The sequence below is a fragment of the Borostomias antarcticus genome (assembly GCF_949987555.1).
Source record: "Borostomias antarcticus genome assembly, chromosome: 14".
Classification (NCBI taxonomy): Eukaryota; Metazoa; Chordata; class Actinopteri; order Stomiiformes; family Stomiidae; genus Borostomias; species Borostomias antarcticus.
In genome coordinates, this window is record NC_140247.1 from 20,532,532 (window position 1) to 20,556,375 (window position 23,844).

At 46.5% G+C, this 23,844-nt stretch overlaps 2 protein-coding genes across 2 annotated transcripts in view; one reads left to right on the forward strand and one right to left on the reverse strand.

Moving 5' to 3' along the window:
* Positions 1-3,865: 3,865 nt before the first annotated feature.
* mrpl11 (mitochondrial ribosomal protein L11) overlaps positions 3,866-23,844 on the forward strand; it is a 32,163-nt gene continuing 12,184 nt past the window's right edge. Inside the window, exons 1-2 of the mRNA XM_084448732.1 lie at positions 3,866-3,942; positions 10,943-11,101. Of these exons, the coding sequence (XP_084304858.1) occupies positions 10,982-11,101 (120 nt within the window). The 5' untranslated portion in view covers positions 3,866-3,942; positions 10,943-10,981. The remainder of the gene's footprint in view (positions 3,943-10,942; positions 11,102-23,844) is intronic.
* Positions 14,546-15,709, reverse strand: tmem265 (transmembrane protein 265; the record flags this gene model as incomplete). Its single annotated transcript, XM_084449100.1, has 1 exon — positions 14,546-15,709. One exon carries the CDS (start codon positions 15,707-15,709, stop codon positions 14,546-14,548), a length of 1,164 nt encoding a protein of 387 aa, XP_084305226.1.

The following is a 23,844-nucleotide window of genomic DNA, read 5'->3' on the forward strand; positions in this document are numbered from 1 at the left end:
TGAGAATGGAATTTCTGGAATAACATGGAATTTTAAAAAGTCTATTCCAGACAGGGAAAATCAAGGGATTTGATCATTTTTTGGGCCAAGTCATGAAATATCAGGGAATTTTGTTTGTAGCATGTTTAATGTAGTGTTTCCATTTCCATTAAAGGTCATGGAAATTCACCTTTTTAGTCCTTGAAAGTCAGGGAAAAGTCAGGGAATTTGACATTAGACTTTGAGCGGGAACCGTGTGATTGTGCTTTCAGAGTGCCCTGACAATGACAGGTGCTCCTTCCCCCTCTCTCTCAGCACAACAGCAGCAGAGTGGAAGCCAGACCATGTGACCTCAGCGTAGCTAGTTCAGAGACTCCACGCGCCGATGCCTCTGAGACTGTGAGTGACCACGGTGACCGGACCGACGCCTCTGAGACTGCGAGTGACCGGACCGACGCCTCTCTCCCGACCATCGTCGTCTCTGAATGCGGTCCTCCTTCAGAACCCTCAGAAGAGGAGAGCGAGCCTGAGGAGACCTACTCTCTGAACGATGTAGCGAGTTCCTCACAGGACAAAACGGAGGACTCCGAGAACCCGATAACCTCTCACCTGAAAATGATTTTTAAAGGACTGTCCCGGTCCAGGTCTGAGGAGTCTTTGTTCTCCGCTAAAGGAAGCGATCAGGAAGTCCGGAACGATCTCGGCGGCAAACCAAACTCCGGTCCCAACGGAGGCTCGCTGTGGAATATCGCTGACAGTCCTTCGTGGCTCCATTTTGGTGGGAAGTCGCCTAAAACGAAGGACAGAGTGTTTCCCAGGGTGTCTGTGGTGATGAGCAGGTCTAAGAGAAAGGACCAGGGGACGCCGGCCAGAGCAGAGGAGCCACAGGGTCTGAAGAAGGACCAGTCCAGCTGGGAGAACATGGAAGCCACCAAAGCCATATTCGATTTACTGAAAGAGATATCCGGTTGGTTCTGAGGCCCTAGTGTGGTTATGGGATTGTGGGTGGTTGAGGAGATGAGGATAAAAGATGTGCTGGGTTATAGGGCTGGGTATCGATTCGAATTTCAAGAATCGATTAGATTCCGATTCACAAGGTTCAGAATCGATTATCACGATTCAATTCGATTCAATATCGATTCGGTTAGTAGCCATGTTTCCATCCACACGTTTTATGCAAATTAAGTTATATCGAATTAAAAATGCCTTATGGAAACAGTAAAATTCGATTAAAAATCATGAAAATCGACAAAGTTTTTACTGTCGATCTCATTGGATTTTCTCTTGTTCGATAAAAGTCTTTCGTGATTAATGCTTTATCCAACTTAAAGCTCTAGATGGAAACGCACGTTCACCGGCTTTATTCGCATTCATATTTTTAGCGATCCTCACACTATTCGATTGACAAGTGGATGGAAACATGGCTAGTGTTTTTTTTTGTTTTTTTTTCTGCAACCTTAATTACATAACTGCCAAGTTATGCAACACATCAATACTAGGGCTGGGTATCAATACTGATTTCCAAAAAGGAATGAATGAATGAATCATTGAATTAATTAATTAAATATTCATTCCTTCATTTATTCATTCAATCATTAAATAAAAGATAAATTTTGGGATTCATGAATCGATTCTGAATCATTTGATTCAGAATTGATTAATCAATATTTTTAACCCAGCCCTACTGGGTTAGATAATGATCACAAATGAAAAGAATAGAACCTGCACACTCGTAAGCTCCAGAATAAACTTGACCCGAGGAAGAGCAGATGTTAAACGTTGTCAAGTAAGGTTGATTCTATTATTTTCATTTATGGTTGAGCAGATAAGCATGTCATAAAGTGCATAATCAGTAATTTTCTCTTCATAGGCAATTCCATCCTCATGAACATATTTGATGCGATTCTGAAACCCGTCATGCCAATATTGAAAAAGTAAGAGTTCTTTCAACTCACTCTTCACTACCATGGTTTTTTTCCTTGACATTGGACCGCAGATATAATTTGTCAGTCTTCTGCAGGAAATTGAACAGCTTCCTAGATAAGATGAACCCTACGGAAGCCCAGATGGCCTCTTATATAGACAACCTGAGAGAGAAGCAGTGGCCCGAGGGCTCTCCAGCTGTGGTGCGGCCCCCCCGCTCCCCTGAGGAGAAAAACGACACCAGAGACCGAGCCCACCAGCTCATCAACACCAGATGTACGTGACGGACCCGCCCTCATAGAGTTCACTCATTATTAGCTTACTTCTCAATCCATGAGAGGAATCAGTGTTGGTGAACTGACTGCCATTATGCCCTTATCCTAGATTCAAACTATTTAATCTTGAAGAAGACAGATGTGGAGACGGTCTTTAAGCTATTTCAGGAGAATGAAGAAAACAAGAAACTAGTTTATGTGAGTATCCATCCATCCATTCACCCTCCATCCACCCATCCACTCATCCATCCATCCATCCATCCATCCACCCATCCACCCATCCACCCATCCACCCATCCACCCATCCATCCATCCATCCATCCATCCATCCAGGCTTTGTTGTTGTTTTTTAGTATCTCAGCTAAGTCGTTTGGGAGGTTGAAATGTCAACATCCTGGTCATCTCATCAATGTTGCAGTGATCTCCTTGTAACAACTCAGATGTGTACTGAGGTGCTGAAATCTTGACATCTTATATTTTTTACTTTCCTGTTATGTTTGACAGATGCTGCTTTCGTTCCTGTTGAAGGAGCTTCTTCCAGACGAGGAGGCCTTGAAAAGTGCCACAGCCCTGCAGAAAGTGAACGCCAACTGACTGGATCGACTATTTTAGATGTGAGCCATATTTTCTCAGGGGAATTGTGCTTTTAAATTAACTATAGCTGTGAAATTTTAGAAATCGTGTTATACGTTTGATGTCTTTCCTTACAACACAAATCAATTCTCCAATATTGGAATCTTAAAGATGCTTTTCCCAGAAACTTGTATTTACCTCAGATACATAAAATATGAATTGTGAAATGTTTTATAACATGTATAGTTTGAACATAGTCATTTTTAATGTTTCATACATGTATGTTGAAAATGTTTGAAATATGTGGGTAGTGACCAATGTACTGCATTTGATTACAGCAGCTACAGTAACACATTTGAGGCTTTTCAAATTGACCTACAGTATCACTGTGGATGAAATACCAGGCTGCACAGTTAGTTTTTTATCGTCTAACTCCGGGTGCCATTTTTACATTTATGGTTTGAATGAACCAGGAAACATTAGAGCACTGAATGAAATGTTAGTTGTGTCTAAACATTTTTCTATAGTTTGGAGCACTTTCATAATGTTATAGGGACATTTGTGCTGTGTTGCACACAGGGTGCTTGCATTCATGTACAGTAGATGGGAGAACTAACTTACAGTAATACAGTGACAGTGACGTACCTCAGCCATGGTCTCTACTTCAGAAGTGTGTGTAACCATTAATATGAAACCATTAATGTAAAACTACTTTTAATAATGTATCAAATTAATTGCCTTATGAATAAAGACATTTTATTTTACTCAGTTTATGCCAGCATTACTTGTTTCTATCAATGTTATTCTTGTTAGAAGATGCTATTCTCAATCTCATTCTCGCAACACACAAAAATCTGTTTTCCAAGTGAAAACCAAGGCTGTTTGCTCATTCCACTGGTTGTAGGAGATCAGAGTGCATTAAACACATAATTATGATGGATCAAAGATGATACGGAAACGGATATAATGGTGACATGCAATCCAATGAATGAGGTTGTTAGGAATTATACATTTGATAAGTTGATGAATTTATAGAGGCCCTCGGTCTTGAAAAACTCCGTTCCAGTAGGGGGCGGCATCGTTTTTGAAGCTTCAACTGCAGTTTTTCGATGGTTTGCAAGATGTCTGCGCCCTGAGCATGGTTACGACGTGAAGGTGCTTATGTTGTGTTAACGCGGAGCAACGGAGACCAGTATGTTGGACATTTTGTCACTCTAATTTTAACGTAATCTTTTTTTTCTGCATTTAAGTCATATGTTAATTCGTTTACATGTCTGTTTTTGCTAGCCTTTGGCCTCGTGCGATGTGTGACACCACAGTATGGCTCCAGGGGAATGCTCTTCTAGGCTAACTGTCATCCAACAAGTTGTCATTGCTCGTTTATTCTTAAAGCATGGAGAAATGTTTGCATTCATTGTGGGCTGTAGTAGGGCATGTTAGGGCTTCGGCCGGTTGGAGACAGAGTCAAAGACAGATTTCAGACAGATTTCTGGGTCTGTCACTGGAGGCCAGATTAGTTGTGTGCGTGCGTGCGTGTGTGTGCGTGCATGTGTGTGCGCGCGCGCTCAAACTGGTGCTATCGATTATAATTTAAACCATATAAAAGAATGACTAGTTGGCTATCTAAGTAGTGTTTATGGAGGCCCTACCTAATTGTGTATTTATTTTATAGCCAAAGACGTGATCAACGATTCCATACCTACGTGTCTGTTAACACTATCCTTCATTGAATTGCTGAAATGCTTTTATGTTTTGTGTTTATAATCGGACTGGGCTGAGTTGTTTACAGGGCTAGACTTGGTCTTGCTCAAGTTTTTGGGCCCCAATGTTTTGGTTTAGTTTGAGCGCTTCTTTTCTCTGACTGGCCTCAGACTGACACTCCATTACAGTGAAATCAATAGTCAGCTTCAGAGCCTGAGAGGATGAATCAACAGTATGCATATTAATGTAGGAGAAGTTGAATACTTGCAAGTGTTCCTTCCTTCAGTCTCAGAAATTGTATTCAACTACTGTTGCCTTTCCCAGCACAGCACCACATTTGTGGGTTTCAACAGAACGTTGTTTCCTAGAAATCTATTCATAATGAAACCAAGGATGTGCCTGATTTGTTGTCCTCTCTCTCCCTCTTTCGCTCCCTCTTTCTCTCCCTTTCTCCCATCTGTCTCTCTCTACCCCTCTCTCTCTCTCTGCCTCTCTCATTCATGTTTCTCTCTCTCTCTCTCTCTCTCTCTCTCATTCCTGTGCATCATAAGACAGCTTGAAAGTGGTACTAAATCAATCCCAACAAGTCCCACTCTCTGTGACACTATTGACTTGGACTACGGCCTTTCCTTTAGTCACCTGGTTGTAATGGCCAGTTCACGAGTGCGGCCACTAGATGGAGCGAGGCTCAGAGACCGAGGTGGGAGGCGGCCAGAGGCGCTCAGGCTGTTGAGCACATTTCACAGATTGATGTTCAACTTCACAACTGGGTCATTCACCAGTGAAAAGCCATTTTGACACACACCATCTCAGATCATTGTAATATTGTTCCGATAGTGAAATATGGGTAAACCTAATCTAAGTATTCCTAGAGATTGCATTTTTAGTACTGTATATATAATATAATTTCATCCATGTGAAACAAGCTAAATGATTGCACCCAAAATCTGCTTCTTTTTTTGTCTTCTTTTTGGGGGGGAGATGATTCAAATAATATTCAGTGGTATTACAACTCCAATTTGAACCAAATTACTTCCTGATGATGAATTCAGTAATGAGGAATCTTGAAAGTTAGTCAAGAGCCACACATGAGCTGTCTGAAACCCACTAGAAGATAGTAGTGAATGACCTCTACTACCTAGTCTCTCTCCAGACTCAAATATTAAGTCGAATCGCTGCGCTCCTCATACTACATACATGTAATAGAGTCTGTGCCACTTTGCTGCTCAAGCTGGTGTTCTGAGGGCGTGTCTAGGGGTCAAAATTGAAAGAGTGACAGGTCGTAGCAGCAAATGAGAGACGCTAGCCCAGGTTAGATGGGCGGGGCCAGGTTGGGTGGTAGCGCTTGATCGGGAAAGTTATTACTGATTGGTGTCGCTGGGATTCCGGCGCTATCAATGAATAGCCATGATTTGAACACCAGTTTTTTGCATGCAGTGTCCCAGACCCATAGAGAGATCTGCAGCATGCAGTAACCTAGTTAGCGTCGCTTACGTAGTGTTTCAGCGAAAGAACTGTCATGGGTCTGGCGTTATTTCTTTCCGTTAGAAGATAGTAGTGAATGACCACTACTACCAAACATCAGTTCTCTCTGTTAGGAAAGGAGTATGCAGATGGGGAATTTAGGGAGTTTCATCGTGTCTGTGTGAGGTTATATTCTGCTGTGTTTGTGATGGGTATTTTCCCCGGCTCAGAGAAATTGATCAGTGAAGTTGAGTCTCCTTTACCCCATCATGCAGTGCGACAGGAGGACCACACTTTGCTCAGCTGGTAACATGAGAAGACCTGAGGGAGGAACAAAATTGACAAAACAAGCGGATACTTGTCCACAGCTGAAGTTGAGCACTCTACAAGTAGAGGGATCAGCTCACATTTTTTCAACATGTCCATTTCTCTGAATAGGGGATAAGCTAATCACAAACTTAACAGAAAACAACCTCTCACAGTAGGAAATAACTAAATTCCAGGCAGATTTTTCCAGATTCCCCATTACTGAATCATCAGGAAGAATTGATTAGGCTCCAAATGGGATTTGGGGTTTCACTGCAAAACTGTACCAGGGTCAAAGACGTGACGCTTGTTGTTTTGTGTCCCTTTGGTTAAGTTAACATTTTTTAGGTTAAAAATTGAAAATAAACTTAAAGATTACTTGCATACATTATTTTCTGACAACCTGCCCTAAAAGGTTGTGGTTTTAATTAATTTCGAGAGAATTATTGAGTAAAAATGGCAAAAATGTTTAAGTGGTTTAACCATAAAAACCGTACAGAAAAATTCAAATTGCTCAAAAGAGCTGAAAGTCTAAAAAAACAAACATATAAACTAGTTTGGCATAATCTTACATAAGAACTATTTTAAAGTTAATAAAAGAAGTGGAACTATATTGTTCTGGATATTATAAATAATCCGGGGAATCATGTCAGTCAGGTCAATTTACATAAATGTCTAGATGGTGTAACCACCATATAAGGAGGTAGTTTTTTTTTACAAGAAGACAATTTTGGTGGGAAATGTATCACAGAAGGACCCCTCGCTGCTCTTCATGGTTGCATGTCAAGATTAGTAACTCTCTTAGAAATACTGAGATAATTTGACATTTTAGGGTATGGTCAGGTATGATTAGGTTGACATGTCAAATGGTGTAACCAGTGGAAAATGTTGTAACCAGTGAAAAACATTGATTATTGATCTTTATCATAAAAACAAGTATTTACTTTAAAAAGTATGTTTGAAAGTATCTCGGTCAACTAGCTAGCTTTCATGGGTGTCCATGTAAATGCCTGACAAATTAGATTTTTAATGTAAATGTCAAATGGTGTAACTGGTTACACCATTTGACATTTACATTAAAAATCTAATCTCAAATATGACTCCTATTATAAGTCTTTCTGTTTGATGCTATATTAGGCAAAATATTTTATGATGCAGCACAAGGACAACTAGCCATCTTAAGAATACATTTTTAGTTTATTAGTCAGTTTTATTTATTTTCCAAGTATTCTTTGGGATTGAAAAGGGGAGTTGTCATTGTCATGTCAACCTACATGTTATTTGGCCAGACATTCTATGTTGTGTTGAGACTCAGAGATGGCCTGCCTAATAAGTCAGATACTTGTTGTACATTTCATCATTAATACAATATAATAAATGAGGTGAATGTGGATGGTTATACCAATTGACACTGGGTAGTGTCAAATGGTGTAACCAGTGTTTGTTCATGAAAATATGAAATTATACAGGAATATTAATTATATTCCTATTCCTATCTAAGCATTATATTCTACTGTAGTGTAATAACATGATTTTAGCCATTTTGACATACATTTCCATAGATTTTAACAAAAACCAAGGTGTTTTCAGCATACCCATACATATAGCATGACCTGCTTGATGGTAACATGTTGCAATTGATTATTATTATGAGTACACCTACATACACTCTAGGTTGATAAAATATTGAATATTTACCACTTTTCTCTGGTTACACCACTTGACATTTTCAGGCGCATTTGGTCTTACTTTTTTGGGGGGGAAAATGTGCAAATGTAATTTCAAATGACATAAAACCAACATAAATACAAAATCCACATATTAACACACCTGATGCATGCTTCTAAAACAGTATTTCCCCTTTTTTTCATCTTTCCCACCCTTATTTGTCACTGACCCACCAATGTCGGCTACTGAATATTATTAGAATCCTCTCAAAATAAAATGGCTGATGTGAGCAAAATTAATTGGCTTATTTCTCACAAATTAAATTATGTGTAGCAGAAATATTTTGATTATCGCTGTTTGACCATAGAAACATCTATTGTCAGCCTGAGGTGGTTTCCTGCCCTGTTGGTTTTAGAAGTATTGTCACGCTACCTTGCTTTCTTATGGAAATGTGTTCCGTTTCCATTATTCTGCCCATTATAATGAGTTGTGTTTGCAGTTTTTTATTAACCTAGCTGGAGGGTGTTTTGTTGAGAATCAAATATCATCAAGTACAAACTGGAGTTGAAGAGAGGGCAGTGCACCAGTGTGGACGCCTTTTTTCTGTTACTAATTGACAGATTCTTTTTATTCTCTTTGAAGTTTATCCAGCTTTCCTCATTGTTACTGGTTTGGCTTTGATCATGATTACTGTACCGAGCCCCGTGCTCATCCTCTTCCGTTAAACCAAGAACATTCCAGATTAGCGGAGCTAAATGATCGTTATGTTCCTCTTTAGGGCTCTACTTTATGGTAGAGGTGGGGGAAAAAATCGATTCATGAGAGAATCACGATTCTATTCTTTACGATAGATCGATTCATAAATTCCGAAAAAGCATTGTTTTGTGTGTGTCCCCCCCACCTTAATTTATTTTGGGATTTTATCCTGTTTTCACAATAGTTTGGCACTTGGGATGTATTTAATGGGTTACTGCAGTCAAATGGTATCGAATTGTGAGATAACTACGGATTCTCACCATTACTTTATGGTGGCATTTTATTGAAGTTTATAACTTGTAAAATACTTTTCCCCACAGAGGACAACAATAATAACAACAACAACAATAATAATAACACCAATAATAACAGTAATAACAACAACAATAACAATAATAACAGTAATAACAATAATAATAATAACAGGCCTAGATCAGGCCATAGGTCAGTACATAGTTGGTTAACGATTGTCTGTCTTGTGGGTTCGACCAATAACGGGGCTACAATCATACCAGCATGCCCTGTATTCACCGTGGAGTTTGGCTTCAGCCGCTGAGCCCCTTGTCAGTGTTTTCAGAGACTTGCTGTCAGGTCAGTTGTTCCTTGGCGTTATGTAGGTCAACTCCTCCCAAGCGCTCTGTGCCTATAGCCGTGTGGTGAGTGATTTCATGTTGACAGGCAACTACTGTTTTCATATATCCTATTCACAGAGATTGGGGCTGTGGTGCATTAAAGCATGACACTCATTTCCCCAGCGCTCTCAAATCTTATTCTGACTCTGAAATTTGAGTTCAAACGCCACATGCACTGCCATTCCTGATCCGCCTCTGTTCTGTATTCAGGAATAACCATCATTTAATCTCAGTGGGAAGTCAACCTCATATTTCGCTTTTTCCTCTGTTACAGCAGTTGGCCTAGTCTCGTTGAGTAAGAATTTCTATGAGATTTGAACATTGATGATTTCTCTTTCCCCTGAAAGTTGACTGGCTACCCTTGCTTGGCTGCTCACTACAGACTCCTCTCGGTTTCTGACTGGCTCTGGAATTGATTCGAGCTGCAACATGATGGTGTGACAGGAGTAAGACACAGCGTGAAATCCCCTTCTGGAGATGTGGGGCCGAACGTACGTGAGTGACATCTTAAAGATGAGGAGGTCAAGTTGAGGAGAATCCAAACGTTTTCTTGTTGAAGACTAAACGCACAGCCATGATTAGAAAATGTCCTCCTCGGCAGGAGGTTGAGGCTTTGTAATTGCTTGAACAGACCTTGTTTGAGAAGAAAGAATCACAATTTTAACTTTAAAGTGACGTCAGTCACTACTTGTACTTTCTGACTCCTGGACCCAAACCAGCACACACCCAAAATAGATTTTCGATCTATAGAGCTTTTCTCACCTCTTGTTGATGTAATTGGTTCCTCTCTGTTGGCTGCGCCGCACTGCTGTTTGTAAATCTCCTCCTCTTCACCACCAAACAGCCCGCTGTTATTGAATGCAGATCTCAGCCAGAAACACGTGGCTTAACCTCAAGACTCCTATTTGTCCCTCGTCTAGAGAAATTGATCTCTCTGTTTTACAGCTGTGGTAGTTCTCACCAACCGGGATTTACAAATCTGCTTTTTATGTCTTCCTCCCTCCCTCACTCCCTCCGGAGCGAGGCCAGGAGTCCAGCACCCTCAGCACTCTGCTAATTGACTGGTAATTTGGTAAATGTGTTTGAAGGTGTTCATAAAAAAAAAGCGGAGCCTCAACTCCGACCCCCCGCGGTGCGGCGGCACTGCCGCCACCGCCGCCACCTTACATTACGCTGTCATGTATCTCACTGGCCCCTCCTGGCTGAGGCCCACCCTGACCCCCGCTAAGCAAAGCTAGGCCCCCCCCCCCGTCCAGGTACTAGAGGAGAGAAGGTGGCAGCAGAAGGGGAGCGGAAGGGTTTTGGAACGCTGCCCTGTGCTCTGATGGAAGAGCACCCGCACCCATGCCAAGTCCAAGTCCCGGATTTTTCTCTCCGCCTTCTGTCTGATCCCCTCACTACCAACGCCTGTAGGAGGAGAGGAGACTCCTCCCCTCACTACCAACGACAGTAGGAGGAGATCGAAGTCAGGGATTAGTTGTAATGACTCAACTCCTGAGGAATGGCTGTGCCTCGGTGTTGCTCGGAGGGGTTGGTATCGATCCGGTTATATATGATGTTTTAATGAGTTGGGCGTGTAATCATTTGTTGTGCTTGATATCGATAGGCAATTAGTTTTGTTTCCTGCTCCCGGGTTTCTAACGCCGAACACGTTGTCCTTCACAGACGGACAGAGGCCCTTCCAGACCCACCAGGCCGAGCAACATGTCGAAAATCACCAAGGCAGCCAAGGCGGTGAAGAGGCTGGAGACGGGTGTGATCCGGGCCATCGTCAGGTCGGGACAAGCAGCCCCTGGACCGCCCCTGGGCCCCGTCCTGGGACAGGTAAACTCACAGACACCCTCCCATGTCGTCTCATTTCCCCAAAGAGCATCAAACTCCCGCGTCTGGTCTTGGAGCACGTCATACCCCTGCTCGGCTCGAGGGTGTCAGGTTCTTGCACGTCTTCGGCAGGCAGCTCGTGAAAAAGAGTTGTTGCAAGTCCCTGTCAGAAGTGAGTGCTGGCTCAGTTATGATGAATGATTTAGACATCCAACTGGGAAGCTGGTCTCTTCTTCCTCGACACTGTGTGGGTTAAGGGAAAGGAGTCTCTCTCAGGCTCAAATATTACGTTGAGTCACTGCGCTCCGCATACTACATAATAGTCTGTGCCACTCCGCCACCCAAACTGATTTTCTGATGGCGCATCGACGGTTCAAAATGTAAAGAGTGACAGGTCGTAGCAGCAAATGAGAGACGCTAGCCCAGCTTAGATGGGCGGAGCATATCTATGGGTGGGAACGCCTGATGGCGAAAGTCGTTACTGATTGGTGTTGCGGGAATTCCTGCGAAACCAATGAATTGCCAGGATTTGAGCACCAGATTGTTGCATGAAGTGTCCCAGACCCATAGGGAGATCTGCAGTATGCAGTAACGTAGCGAAATAACTCTCATGGGTCTGGCGTTGAAACTAGGGGCAAGATGATCTAGGGAACACTGCTGTAGCATCAGTGCTAAGGTGAGATGAGCTGGTGCCAAGCAAAGCCTTATGTTTGTTTAAAAGAACCCCCTTTTTTTGGGGGGGGGTCCATTTGTCTACCATATGCTAATGTGTCTTTACACTGTTTTCTTGTGTTTTGTTAACTGTCTCTGTCTGACCCTGCCTCATCATGTGCTGAGGGTGTGTGTGTGTGTGTGTGTGTGTGTGTGTGTGTGTGTGTGTGTGTGTGTGTGTGTGTGTGTGTGTGTTTGTGTGGGGGGGGGAGGCGTGCGCATGTGTGTGAGTGATAAACTTTACATAAATGGCCGTCGGCAGTCGGAGAGCTTTAGGCGCTGGGCCTGGTCCTTTAATCTTCTCCTGTCCTCCCAAGACCCCCCCCCCCCACCCCTCCTCTGACTAACCATCCTTGACAGGGGAGGCGCGGAGAGGAGCGGGGGACTGCCTGTCGGCCGCGGGGCAAATTTAAACAAACGAGAGGAATAAAACGGAGAGCGAGGGACAAAAAGAGGGAGGCTGACGGCTCTGGTGGGGGAGAGTAATTACAGCCCAGATGAAATTAGCACATGAGAGGAGAGAGAACAGGAACGAGGGGAGGGAGAGGGAGGGGAAGGGAAGTTAAGGACCAAGGACACAAGTTAGCTAGATAACAAGGACAGAAGCTAGGTAGGAACCAAGGACAGAAGCTAGGTAGGAACCAAGGACAGAAGCTAGGTAGGAACCAAGGACAGAAGCTAGGTAGGAACCAAGGGCACAAGTTAAGTAGGAACCAAAGACAGAAGCTAGGTAGGAAGCAAGGACACACGTTAGGAGGGAAGGATGTTAACTAAAGTAGCAAGTAGTAAAGCTGCATGAGAACTTTTTTATAGTTAAATATTCAGGGTTTTCTGCTAGTAGTTTATGAATTGGCCCTAGCAAGAAAAATAAAAAAAATCAACAATTCTGTGAAATGAGACCGCATGAGACCCTGTGAATTTATTATTTTATTTTATAATTTCAGTGTACTGACCAGTACACTATAATGCTAGTGTACTGCTGGTGTACTGCTAGTATACTACACTGCTAGTAAACTGCTAGTGTACTGCTAGTATACTGTACTGCTAGTGTACTGCTGGTGTACTGCTAGTATACTATACTGCTAGTAAACTGCTAGTATACTGTACTGCTAGTGTACTGCTAGCGTACTGCTAGTATACTGCTGGTATACTGTACTGCTAGTGTGCTGCAGTTTTTATCATGACTAGAGGGGCCGCCAAAGTGCTGAGTTATCTCATGCAGCTTTAAGTAATGAAGAGGAAGCACACTATTTCTGTTGGACTGAGGGAAGAGATTAAAGGAGAGTTGAGGACTGCTGAGCATTGTTTACAGGGTGTAACGGGTCTCACCGATTCAAGCAGGAGGCCATTCAGCAGAGACTGCTGCCCTGGAGCAAGTGCATCTGGTGCGTGTGTTTGAAATGTAGAGGGAAAGGACTGAGAGAAAGAGAGAGAGAGAGCGACGGAGGGAAGGAGGGAGGGAGGGAGGGAGGGGGGGAGGGGGGGCTAGGCTGTTGGCTCTAGTTGTTCTCCAGGCTGATTCCCTCCCAAATCCCTCTAAACCAGAGAGAAACTCCCCCAAGTAAAAAAACAAAAAAGTGAATGGTTTTGTGTGTGTGTGTGTGTGTGTGTGTGTGTGTGTGTGCGCGCGTGCGTGCGTGTGTGTGTGCACGCGCAAGAGAGAAAGAGACTGCACTTTTTACCCTTTTAACATATCATGTAAATATGCTCTGTAAATCAAGTATAAAGTGGTGCAAATAAGCTCTTAGCTTCTTGACAAATGAGTCCCAATTTCGATTAATAAGAGTATTAATGGTATGAGGTGAGGCAGAGAGGTGCACAGTGCATTACCAACCACTGATTAAGATTGATCATCCCAAAAACAACACACACACACTTACTCCCCCGTTCTCTCTCCCACACACTCCATCCCTCTCTCCTTCGCTCGCCCACGCTACCACATCCTCTGCCTCTTTCTCAACATTAAGGGCGGAGCAGCAGCTGAGGGATCGGCGCCAGGCTATCAGAGCTGATGGTGCCGGTATAATTGTGATGACTAACAGCCTGTCCTCAGCGGGTCACCCCTGTATAACACAGAAGAGCGCGTCTGTGTGTGTGTGTGTGTGTGCGCCATTAATCTCTGAATAAAGGAACCGCTGAGATGGCCCCCCCGGGGGGGGGGTGGACGGGGGGGTACAGAAGCCCTGTGATGCAGGTGGAGGTTTGGAAAGTTCAGCTCCACTCCGCAGTCGCCAAAGATGAGCCGGCGCTCCCGTTCCGCCCGCTGTGGACGTGACAGCCCGCCAACACCGCCAAAACACCGCCCCCACGCTACACAACAGGCCCACGGAAGTGGCGGGGGGGGGGGGGTGAAACATTTTATTAGTTTTTGTTTTGTTTTCGTCGTCGTGTGCTGTTTTTGTGGAGGCACAGCCAGGGAACGGCTTTCACAGTGTGTGGGCGGGCGGGCATGTCCTCAAGTCCCTCGCGGCGCGTCCGACGTGGTCGCCGCTGCGTCACACGGCCCCTGGCGCTGCAGATGGGACGACCGCGGAAAAGCAAGGCACTTGACTCTGTACATCTCTCCCCAGCCCTACCCCAACCCAAATACTACTGCCTGCCAGCACCACAGGGCCCCGTAAATCATCCCTTTAAACAAAGTCAGTTAATTGGATCGAGTTACTGCCCTGGCTCGTGCAAGTGGAATGTGTACACAGTGTGTGTTTTTGTGTGTGTATACAGTGTGTGTTTGGGTCTCTAGAGTTCGTGGGTGACGAAGGAGGGGTCCAGGTCGGCGCCCACGCGCTCCAGGCCGACGCGGGACAGGGTGTGGGCGCGGCCGTGCGAACGGGACAGCGTGTGGTGGCGAGAGGGTGGCCCGGAGGACACGTCCCTCCCCCGGGCGTGGCTGCCGCCGCCGCCGTCGTTGTCATCGTCCCCCCGCCCTCCTCCCCCTTCCCGCTCCGAGCTCGGGGTCAGCAGGGTCGGCAAGGTCGCCTCCCCTCCTGCCGCCGCCGCCCCTCTCCTCGCCTCCGTCTCGGCCGCGGCCCCGCCCCCCGGCCCCGCCCCTCCGGCCGCCCGGCGCCTCTCCCAGGCCGAGCTGAGCTTGACGGCTAGCGCCAGCAGGTTCTTGCCCAGGAAGATGGTGGAGACGCGGGGGTCGCGGTACCACAGGACCCCCGCGGCCCTCAGCGCCAGAGTCAGGACGTTGACGGTCACCAGGCTGAGCCAGGGGTACAGGGCCTCCTTGCGGGGGGGCCCCCCGCCCCTCTGTCCGGACGGGGTGGCGGCGCCCAGCTCCGTGAGCGCCACGCAGGGCAGCAGCAGCAGCAGGGCGTAGCCGTAGAAGAACACCACGCCCTCCACCCACAGGGGCAGACTGAGCCCGGGGGCCCCGCCCCACTGGGCCTCCCACAGCCCGGCCTGCAGGTCCAGAACGTCCAGCAGGTCCAGCACCACCCAGAGCAGCCGGCCGCGCACTTCCTGCCGGCGGCGCGGCGGTGCCATGTGGTCGGCGCCGGTCAAGACGAGGAAGAGCGAGGGCAGGCACACGGACAGCAGCAGCGTCAGCGTCTTCCGGGCCAGCAGGTCTGGCGCTCGCCTCTCGTGCCGGTAGTTCTGGCAGACGAAGAAGAGCTTCAGCTGCAGCAGCGACAGGAAGAGGAACCAGAGGGCGCTGGCGAAGCCACGCCTGGGGGAGCGGGCCTCGGCCGCCACGCCCGCCGCCACGAAGCGCAGCGCCAGCAGGAAGCCCAGGTCGCCTAGCAGCACGGCGGCGCACTGCCAGGCGCCCGGCCCCGGGGTAACGCCACTGCCACCGTGAGCTCCCAGCATGCCCTGCTCCAGGAGGTAGAGGTCGACCACGGCCATGGTGCTGACTGTGACCAGGGTTGATACGCACACCTGGGGCGTGGGCACCATGCCTAGGACACGGGGAGGAGAAACAAACAAACTGATTTATAAACAACCTCTGATCTGTTCCTATCTCCACCGGGCCAGCTGCAGAGTGGAGCCGGGTGTCGGGGGCGTTTTCCAAGGTTCTAAGTGTGCCTGTCATAGTTTGATGCGTGTTGCTACGGTCGGGAGACATTTCTCTGCCAAATTGGCAGTGAGTCTTTTCCCATATTATGTTCCGCTCCTGGTCGTGTGTGTGTAGAGGAGATGTTTGACTTTCTCTCGCTCCTTTGCGCCTATTTTATTCAAATCGCCCGTTTGTTTGCTGCGAAAGTCTAAACCGTGCGCCTGGCTTAAACGGGGGGAATATTCCTGTTTTTTTTTTTCCTGCCCGTTTCTTACGCCTTTGTCCTCACCTTATTCATTATTAATTAATTGTGTTGAAGCGCAGCCAAGGCGCCCAATCGCGGCCTGTTCTCCCGGCTGTTTAGTCGGCCTCGTTTCATTGAAACCGGCGCAGCTGTAATCCTGCATAAATCCCCGTGTCGTTCGGACAGAATATTGATAACTCTAATTTGTTTGGAGATGTTTTTGACGGTGTCTCTGCGTGCCACACACACACACACATTACACTCTGCCTCCTGAGCACACCAGGCAATAGTAATTTGGCCATCTCACACCTATGGAATATGAGCGGGCTTCATCTCGGTACGCCGGGCCCATATTTCAAAAAACGCGACAGCATAAAACTCCAGTATTGATCTCGTGAGTGAGAAATTATCATTGACTTTACGGCGCGATCGAAGCGTAGCTGGCTCTGTGCCGTACGGAGCCGCCCGGGTTCCGCCGGTTCCCTGTCTCGGGCTCCGATAGGAACGTCTCCGGAACGCCACGCCGTCTACGGCCGCACCGCTCCTCCAGATCGATGGCATTTTAATATGACATCATTACCAGCTCCGATCTGGCATAATGGCCACACTTGAGTGTGTGATGATGGAGTGAGCGGCTGGCAGATCTGTGGCCGGTGAAGAACCCGCGTGTTCATGCGAGCGTAGGCTACTCGGCCTCCGACGGGAGACGGCTATCGGTCTCCTCTCGCTGCGTGATGGGCGCGAGCTGCCATCCGTGTCGAACACTTTCTGTCCATCTGCGTGTGGGTGTGTGTGTGTCTCTTTCTGTCTGGCGGAAGAGTGTGCAGACAGCGTGTGTGTGTGTGTCTCTGGTGGAAGAGTGTGCAGACAGCGTGTGTGTGTGTGTCTCTGTCTGGCGGAAGAGTGTGCAGACAGCGTGTGTGTGTCTCTGGTGGAAGAGTGTGCAGACAGCGTGTGTGTGTGTCTCTGGTGGAAGAGTGTGCAGACAGCGTGTGTGTGTGTCTGGTGGAAGAGTGTGCAGACAGCGTGCGTGTCTGCGTGCGTTTGTGCGTGTGTGTGAGAGAGTGAAAGTAAGAGATTAATACCCCTGGCTGTCTACATGTCTAATAAAGTGTTACTGCATGATGGCAGTGGTTCATAAATATGCTAGGAGAGGGACTGGAGCAGAGCGAGGGAGATAGAGGTGGGGAGAGAGAGATGGAGAGAGAGAGATGGAGAGAGAGGTGGAGAGAGAGTGAGAGGTGGAAAGAGAGAGGGAGAGATGAGGCAGCTAGAACGTGATTTCATTTTGAGAGAAGGATGGGGGGGATTAATGCCAGTAGCTTGTCTGGATATGAATAGATTCAAATGCATTCACCACTGGGGATCTGGAGAAATTAAAGACATTTAGTACGTCTGTCTGCTGGAACAGACTGTTGAGGAGAAGATCCAGATGGGTGACTGCTGACGCCCAGGTGGGAGGAGGGGGGGGGGCGCGGGCTCATATCAGATGTTCTGCCAGGGTTCTGTGTTCCACCTCTCTGCAACTAGATCATCAGGTGAATGGATTTCACCAGCCCTGCTGGCTGAGAGAATATTGTTTGAATTCAAAATTGGACCTTTATCTGAACAATCCCCAAAAGAAAGGGGAAAAAGAACATGTGGTGAAAGAAAGACCTCCATGCTCTGCTTCTCTCTCTCGCTGCGTCTCCCCATCTCTCTTTCTCTGTTCCTTTCTCTCTCTGAAAAGCACGAGGGGCCACTTTAGTAATTCAGCACGCATCTTAAATTGCACCCCGGAACCCGCGGCTCTCGTCAGCCCTGCGCTTGTGTTGTGACTGCTTGTCAACGCACGTAATTCATTCTGTTCTGAGCGAGCGGACTGGGTGACAGCGCCGTGTGTCCACTCTGCTCAATCAATACTGACCAGATCCATCACCCCTCACGCCCCTACTAGAAGTGACACTGTTGCTGACAGGCCCGTGCGGACCGGCCCGCAGTAAGTGTGAGTAATCGGCCGTAATGGTGCTCAGGTGAGGGATTTGTTTATTAAATCCTAGCATTGGAGGGCTGGATACGGGAAGAGAATGTCGGCTAGCATGTTTGTCCTGTGTGAGGTGAGGCAGCAACACGGTCATCCATCATTCAACCAATACATTATTAGTTCCTCACTCCCCGCCGCACGCACGCATACAAACACACGCGCACGTGCACACGCACGCACACAATTTGTTGAGCTGCTTCCCAGCCGTAACTGTGACATCTGTTTGTGATGATACGCAGGTCTGTGGGGTGCTCTGGCATGCAGGTAGATGGAGATTAATGGACCAAGACTCCCTATTCATCTTTATAAACAGTATCCTCTGAGGATTTATCTTACTAAGATTTAAATCAAATGTAAGCCCCAGCCAGACCAGAGAAGATCACAACGTATCAATGTGAGGTTCACTACAAAGTACACGGGCGCTATAGGGCCACGTGATCCTTTGAATTTGCATGTAAATGTTATTTTGATGGAGTGAAAACCTGTCACATTGATACTGATGTAGTAGGAATGAGAAAATCTCTCCTAATCCAAGGCGAGTTGCTGGCTGCCCGAATGCCATCTGTTGATGTTGTATCGTGCGATATTGGTTTAAAGGTGCCACAGTCACGGCGGTTCCTATGGGGGTTCAATAAAAACAACGATTCTTTAGGTTGGTTATTTTGTTAATTAATATCAGTAATATTCTATTCCATGATGAGGTTTATCGCCATGGCAGTCGGATAACCCTCATTCAACCTCTGCTCATGTGCCAAAATTAAGATCCAATTGTTCTGTTCATTCATTAGCCTGGTGATTTAATAGGCTGCTATAGACGAGCGGTCTCAAAGTGTTGTAGTTACCCAAAGCATGCGCTCTCTCTGCCGCTCCTGTTGGCTTGATTGAGAACCCCCCTATTCCCGTCGAAGTCGAGACGTTCAGGTGCTTCTCAGTCCACACATACTGTATGTAATAGTTAATCCAAAATGCCTTAGTCCTCGCATTTGGGTTGTTTGTGCCTTATACTCCTTCTGTCCAACCGCATAATTTGTTGATTGAATAGGCTATCCTATCGTTAGGGAGAAGCACTGTTGGGCTACTCCACATCCGAGTTTGGCCGGAATAAAGCAAGTTCAGTACTCAAGCGAGGTATTTTCTCTCCCTGACGTTTGTCAAAGAAGCTTGTTACTTGCGCCCTAATTCTACTATCATATTACGCTGCGTTTGCCATCTCCAGCGATCCCCGTCCCGTGTTTGATAGCTCGATCCCGGTCTGGCAGCCAGCCGGGGAGAGCTTGTGCGGTGCTTGTTGGTCGGCGGTCTCTCGCTGCGAGGTGTCGAAGTCGCTAAGAAGTAGACTGATGCTTGACGCGGAATCGTTAGAAGAAAAAACACCGCAATCCCGACAAGAAGACGATCATATGTAAAGCAAAAGCTCTTTATAAAAACGCGAGTCTGCGGCGTAGGATAGGTTAGGAAGAAACTCGCTGCTTGAGTTTATGATTGCGGTGTTAATTTGTAGGCAGGTTACGTGCTCTCTCTCCTCCCCCCGTAGCGTTTCGCTTCGCCCACCTCCTTTCACCATCAGCCCAACTTTGCAGGTTGAATATTGAGGCGCAGCAGGTTACGTCCTTTGGTTATGATGATCGCCATGGTACCACTTACTGAAATTAGAACTTGCGCAATTTCCCTGTATTGTATGGAAGTATGGAAGTCTGCTGCTTCTCGTTATTAAAGAGCAGGGAGCCAAGTAGAGCAAGAGACGCCTGCAGCTTGTAGAAATCACAGCAGCAAATGTTACAACTTTAATTAGACTCTTACTGTCTTAGTTACCCAACCCCCTCCCTTCCTCCCTCCCTCCCTCCCTCCCTACCTTTCCTTCCTTCCTTCCTTCCTTCCTTCCTTCCTTCCTTCCTTCCTTCCTTCCTTCCTTCCTTCCTTCCTTCCTTCCTCCCTCCCTCCCTTCCTTCCTTCCTCCCTCCCTCCCTTCCTTCCTTCCTTCCTTCCTCCCTCCCTCCCTCCCTCCCTCCCTCCCTCCCTCCCTTCCTTCCTCCCTCCCTCCCTCCCTCCCTTCCTGCCTCCTTTCCTTCCTCCCTCCCTTCCTTCCTTCCTTCCTTCCTTCCTTCCTTCCTTCCTTCCTTCCTTCCTTCCTTCCTTCCTTCCTCCCTCCCTCCCTCCCTCCCTCCCTCCCTCCCTTCCTTCCTTCCTCCCTCCCTTCCTCCCTCCCTTCCTTCCTTCCTCCCTCCCTCCCTCCCTCCCTCCCTTCCTTCCTCCTTTCCTTCCTTCCTTCCTTCCTCCCTTCCTTCCTTCCTTCTTACCTTCCTTCCTTCCTTCTTACCTTCTTACCTTCCGTCCTTCCTTCCTTCCTTCTTACCTTCCTTCCTTCTTACCTTCCTTCCTTCTTTCCTTCTGCTGTAGATTAAGTCAGTGCAGATTCATTATGGAACCAAGAATAGATGTTTTTTTGGGGAGATTTCGGTCTTTGAGATTGTCAGTGGATGGATTGGAAAACTGTCAAGGCGCTCACACACACACACACACACAATCTTGGGCTCTTGTTCTGATAAGTGCTATTAGTCTGGACATCCCAATCACCAATTCCCATCACGCTTATCTAGATTTGAAGGCTCTTATTTTTTCACGTGTTCCGTCTCGCCCCTGCCGGAGTAGCGAGGGTCATCTTTAAGCTTTAATCAGACTTCTGAGGAAGAGGAGGAGGAGGAGGAAGGGTCTTGTCAGAATCAGCTACGCGCCTCACTGGCTCTTGCAGAGACAGAGGTTTTTCATTCCCTGAGTTCACCGTGTTTTTTTTCTCCTCACTGCTCTTTTTTGCTCTCTCTTTCTCTCTCTCTCTCTCTCTCTCTCTCTCTCACTCTCACTCTCTCTCTTTTATGGCTCCTCGTTCCCCCTATTCTCTCGCCATCAGTTTCCTGTTTTCCGGTTGGCTCCCTGTGGGTGTGGTTGAAGGTCACCGGGCCCTGGCTCTCTTTCAGCGTGGAGAGTGGGAGTGGGAGGGGGGGGGGGGGGGTCGTGGAGAGAGTGAGAGGGGCGGTCCACACAGTGCGGCGAAGTCATCACTTTCCCCCTAGACCTGAGCGGGGAAGTTTGAAAGGACACGTAGGGTTACGGGCTGTCCACGAATGCTTTGAGTGATGTTCCACTGTGAACAGAGGCTAAGCTATTACTACATTTATTCAATATAAGTTGCCTTATAGGCCACAGGCCAGTGTAGTCCCTGGTGGAATGTGTCCTCTGCCTTCGACCCATCCATGCTAGGAGCAGTGGGCAGCAGTCTGGGGTTCGGTGTCTTCCTCAAGAACACTTCGACACGCCGCCAGGAGGAGCTGGGATCGAACCGGAGACCCTCCGGTTTAGGGCTGAGTTAAAAAAAATCGATTAATCGATTCTGAATCCCAAAATCGATCTTTTATTTAATGAATGAATGAATAAACGAAGGAATGAATAGTTCATTAATTCATTCAATGATTCATTCATTCATTCATTTTTGGAAATCAGTATCGATACCCAGCCCTAGTATTGATGTGTTGCATAGCTTGGAAGTCATGTAATTAAGGTTACAGCTAAAAAAAAACACACAAAAAAACACTAGTAACACTAACCAAATCGATATTGAATCTAATCGAATTGTAATAATCGATTCTGAACCTTGTGAATCGGAATCGAATCAATTCTTGAAATTCAAATCGATACCCAGCCCTACTCCGTTTCCCAGACGGCTGCTCTACCTCCTGAGCTACTGTCGCCCCCTGAAAAGCAAATCTTTTTCTCACCTTAATTAGGCAGTGTGAGACTGCTGATAGTGATACTCCACTATCAGATTCTGTTTCTTAATGAAAAACTACACCCGAGTGATCGAATACCTATATGATAGGTAAGATCTAAGACTGATAAGATCTTATGAATATTTTACCCCTTCTAAAAGTAACCCCTTCTAAAAGTACCCCTCCAGATTCTCTACTCTACTTTGGGTGATGCTCAAATATAACATCTCAACAATATCAAGAAACAAACAAATACAATTTAGTGTACATAGTAACATACTTGTAACAAAACATACATAAATGACTAAAATAAAATACAAAATTCTACATTTCTACAGGCCAATATAACATTGGATGATCAATTACCTCCAATAGAACCATGGATTGATATAATTATGTTATTACAATGTTTTTGGAAGTATTTTACATATAAAAAGTATTTCTTTGTAAAATATGAGGTTGAGGGTTGCAAAGAGCTATACAATTTTTAACGGAGAATGTCAGGACTGGACATTTTCCATGGCAACTTTTGATGGGGAATTGCATAATGTATGTTTCCATCTTCTCCCCATCCACGTTTCCTAGTTTGTAATACAGGCAGATCTGGGCGAGACAAAGTGAAGGCCAGTCTGGTGAAGCACGCTATTACACAGGCCTGTAAAACGGAGGCAGGATGAGGGAATCATAAAAAGCTTGTTGCTAGGCCCACTCCCTACGGGGGAGCATGACTGATTTACAGATTGACAGAATATTATTGGGTCTATGTCATTTAATAGACCTGTCCTATTCAGGCGGCAATTTCTGTCTCCCCTCTAGTTACCGTTGCTATGCCCCACATAGAGCACATACCTGATCATTCTCTCAAGGATGCCTGATCATTTATTTGATATTTGCCAATGCCACTACTTTGTCTAAGAGAGAATTCTATGAGAGTTCAGAAGGCACAGACGCCTCACGAATTCCAGATTGAAATTCATCAGGACAAAATCGAGGAGTCTAACTGCACATGTAAAGCAGGGTGAGTAAGTTAGTGGCATCCATTTTAGAAAATAAGCCTGTGAGAATGATCTGTTCACTACTAGCTAGGGGCTAATTAGCTACTGTACATCAAGCACCTAACGTTACTAGCTTCGTAGCTTTTTGTGTCGTCGCTGCTGTAAACTGATGTGTGGAGGGAGGTTGGAGTATCGTACAGCTTGTTTTCTTAATAACATTATGGAACAGCAGCTGCAGGCCGGTTTTCTGTATTTTTAAGAAACATTTTCTTCAAACTAATGTCTAATCTATGAACACAACGCGGGACAAGCTTTGTTTGTGGGACATCAGAGGTGTGGCCTTAAGAAATCAAGCAACCTTATTGGTTAGTATTCTCCGCTTGATTGACAGGTCAGAAAGGTCTATTGGGCAAGCTAAATCAACAGGGAAAATGCAGTTGTTATTTTGACCCAGTTGAGGTTGGCTGAGTGGGTGTCTCCCTGCTACTCTCTCTCTCTCTTTGTCTCTCTTTCTCACTCTTTTTCTCTCTCTTTCTCTCTCTCTCTCTCTCTCTCTCTCTCTCTATGACCCTGCTACTACTGTATCTCACTCTGGGACTGACTGTGTTGGTCTCTCCCTGCTATTTTCTCTGTGACCGGCCGCTGGTCTCTCTCTGCTACTCTGACTGTGCTGGTCTCTCCTTGCTAGGCTCTCTCTCTGTGACTGACTGCTGGCCTCTTCCACGTCCACTGTCTGCTGCTGAGAGAGGGCCGAGAGAGACATCCACCAGTACAGGAGAGAGAGACATCCACCAGTACAGGGGCGAGAGTCATCCACCAGTACAGCAGAGAGAGACATCCACTAGTACAGGGGCGAGAGACATCCACCAGTACAGGAGAGAGAGACCTCCACCAGTACAGTAGAGAGAGACATCCACCAGTACCGGAGAGAGAGACATCCACCAGTACAGGAGAGAGAGACATCCACAAGTACAGGAAAGAGAGAGATCCACCAGTACCGGAGAGAGAGAGA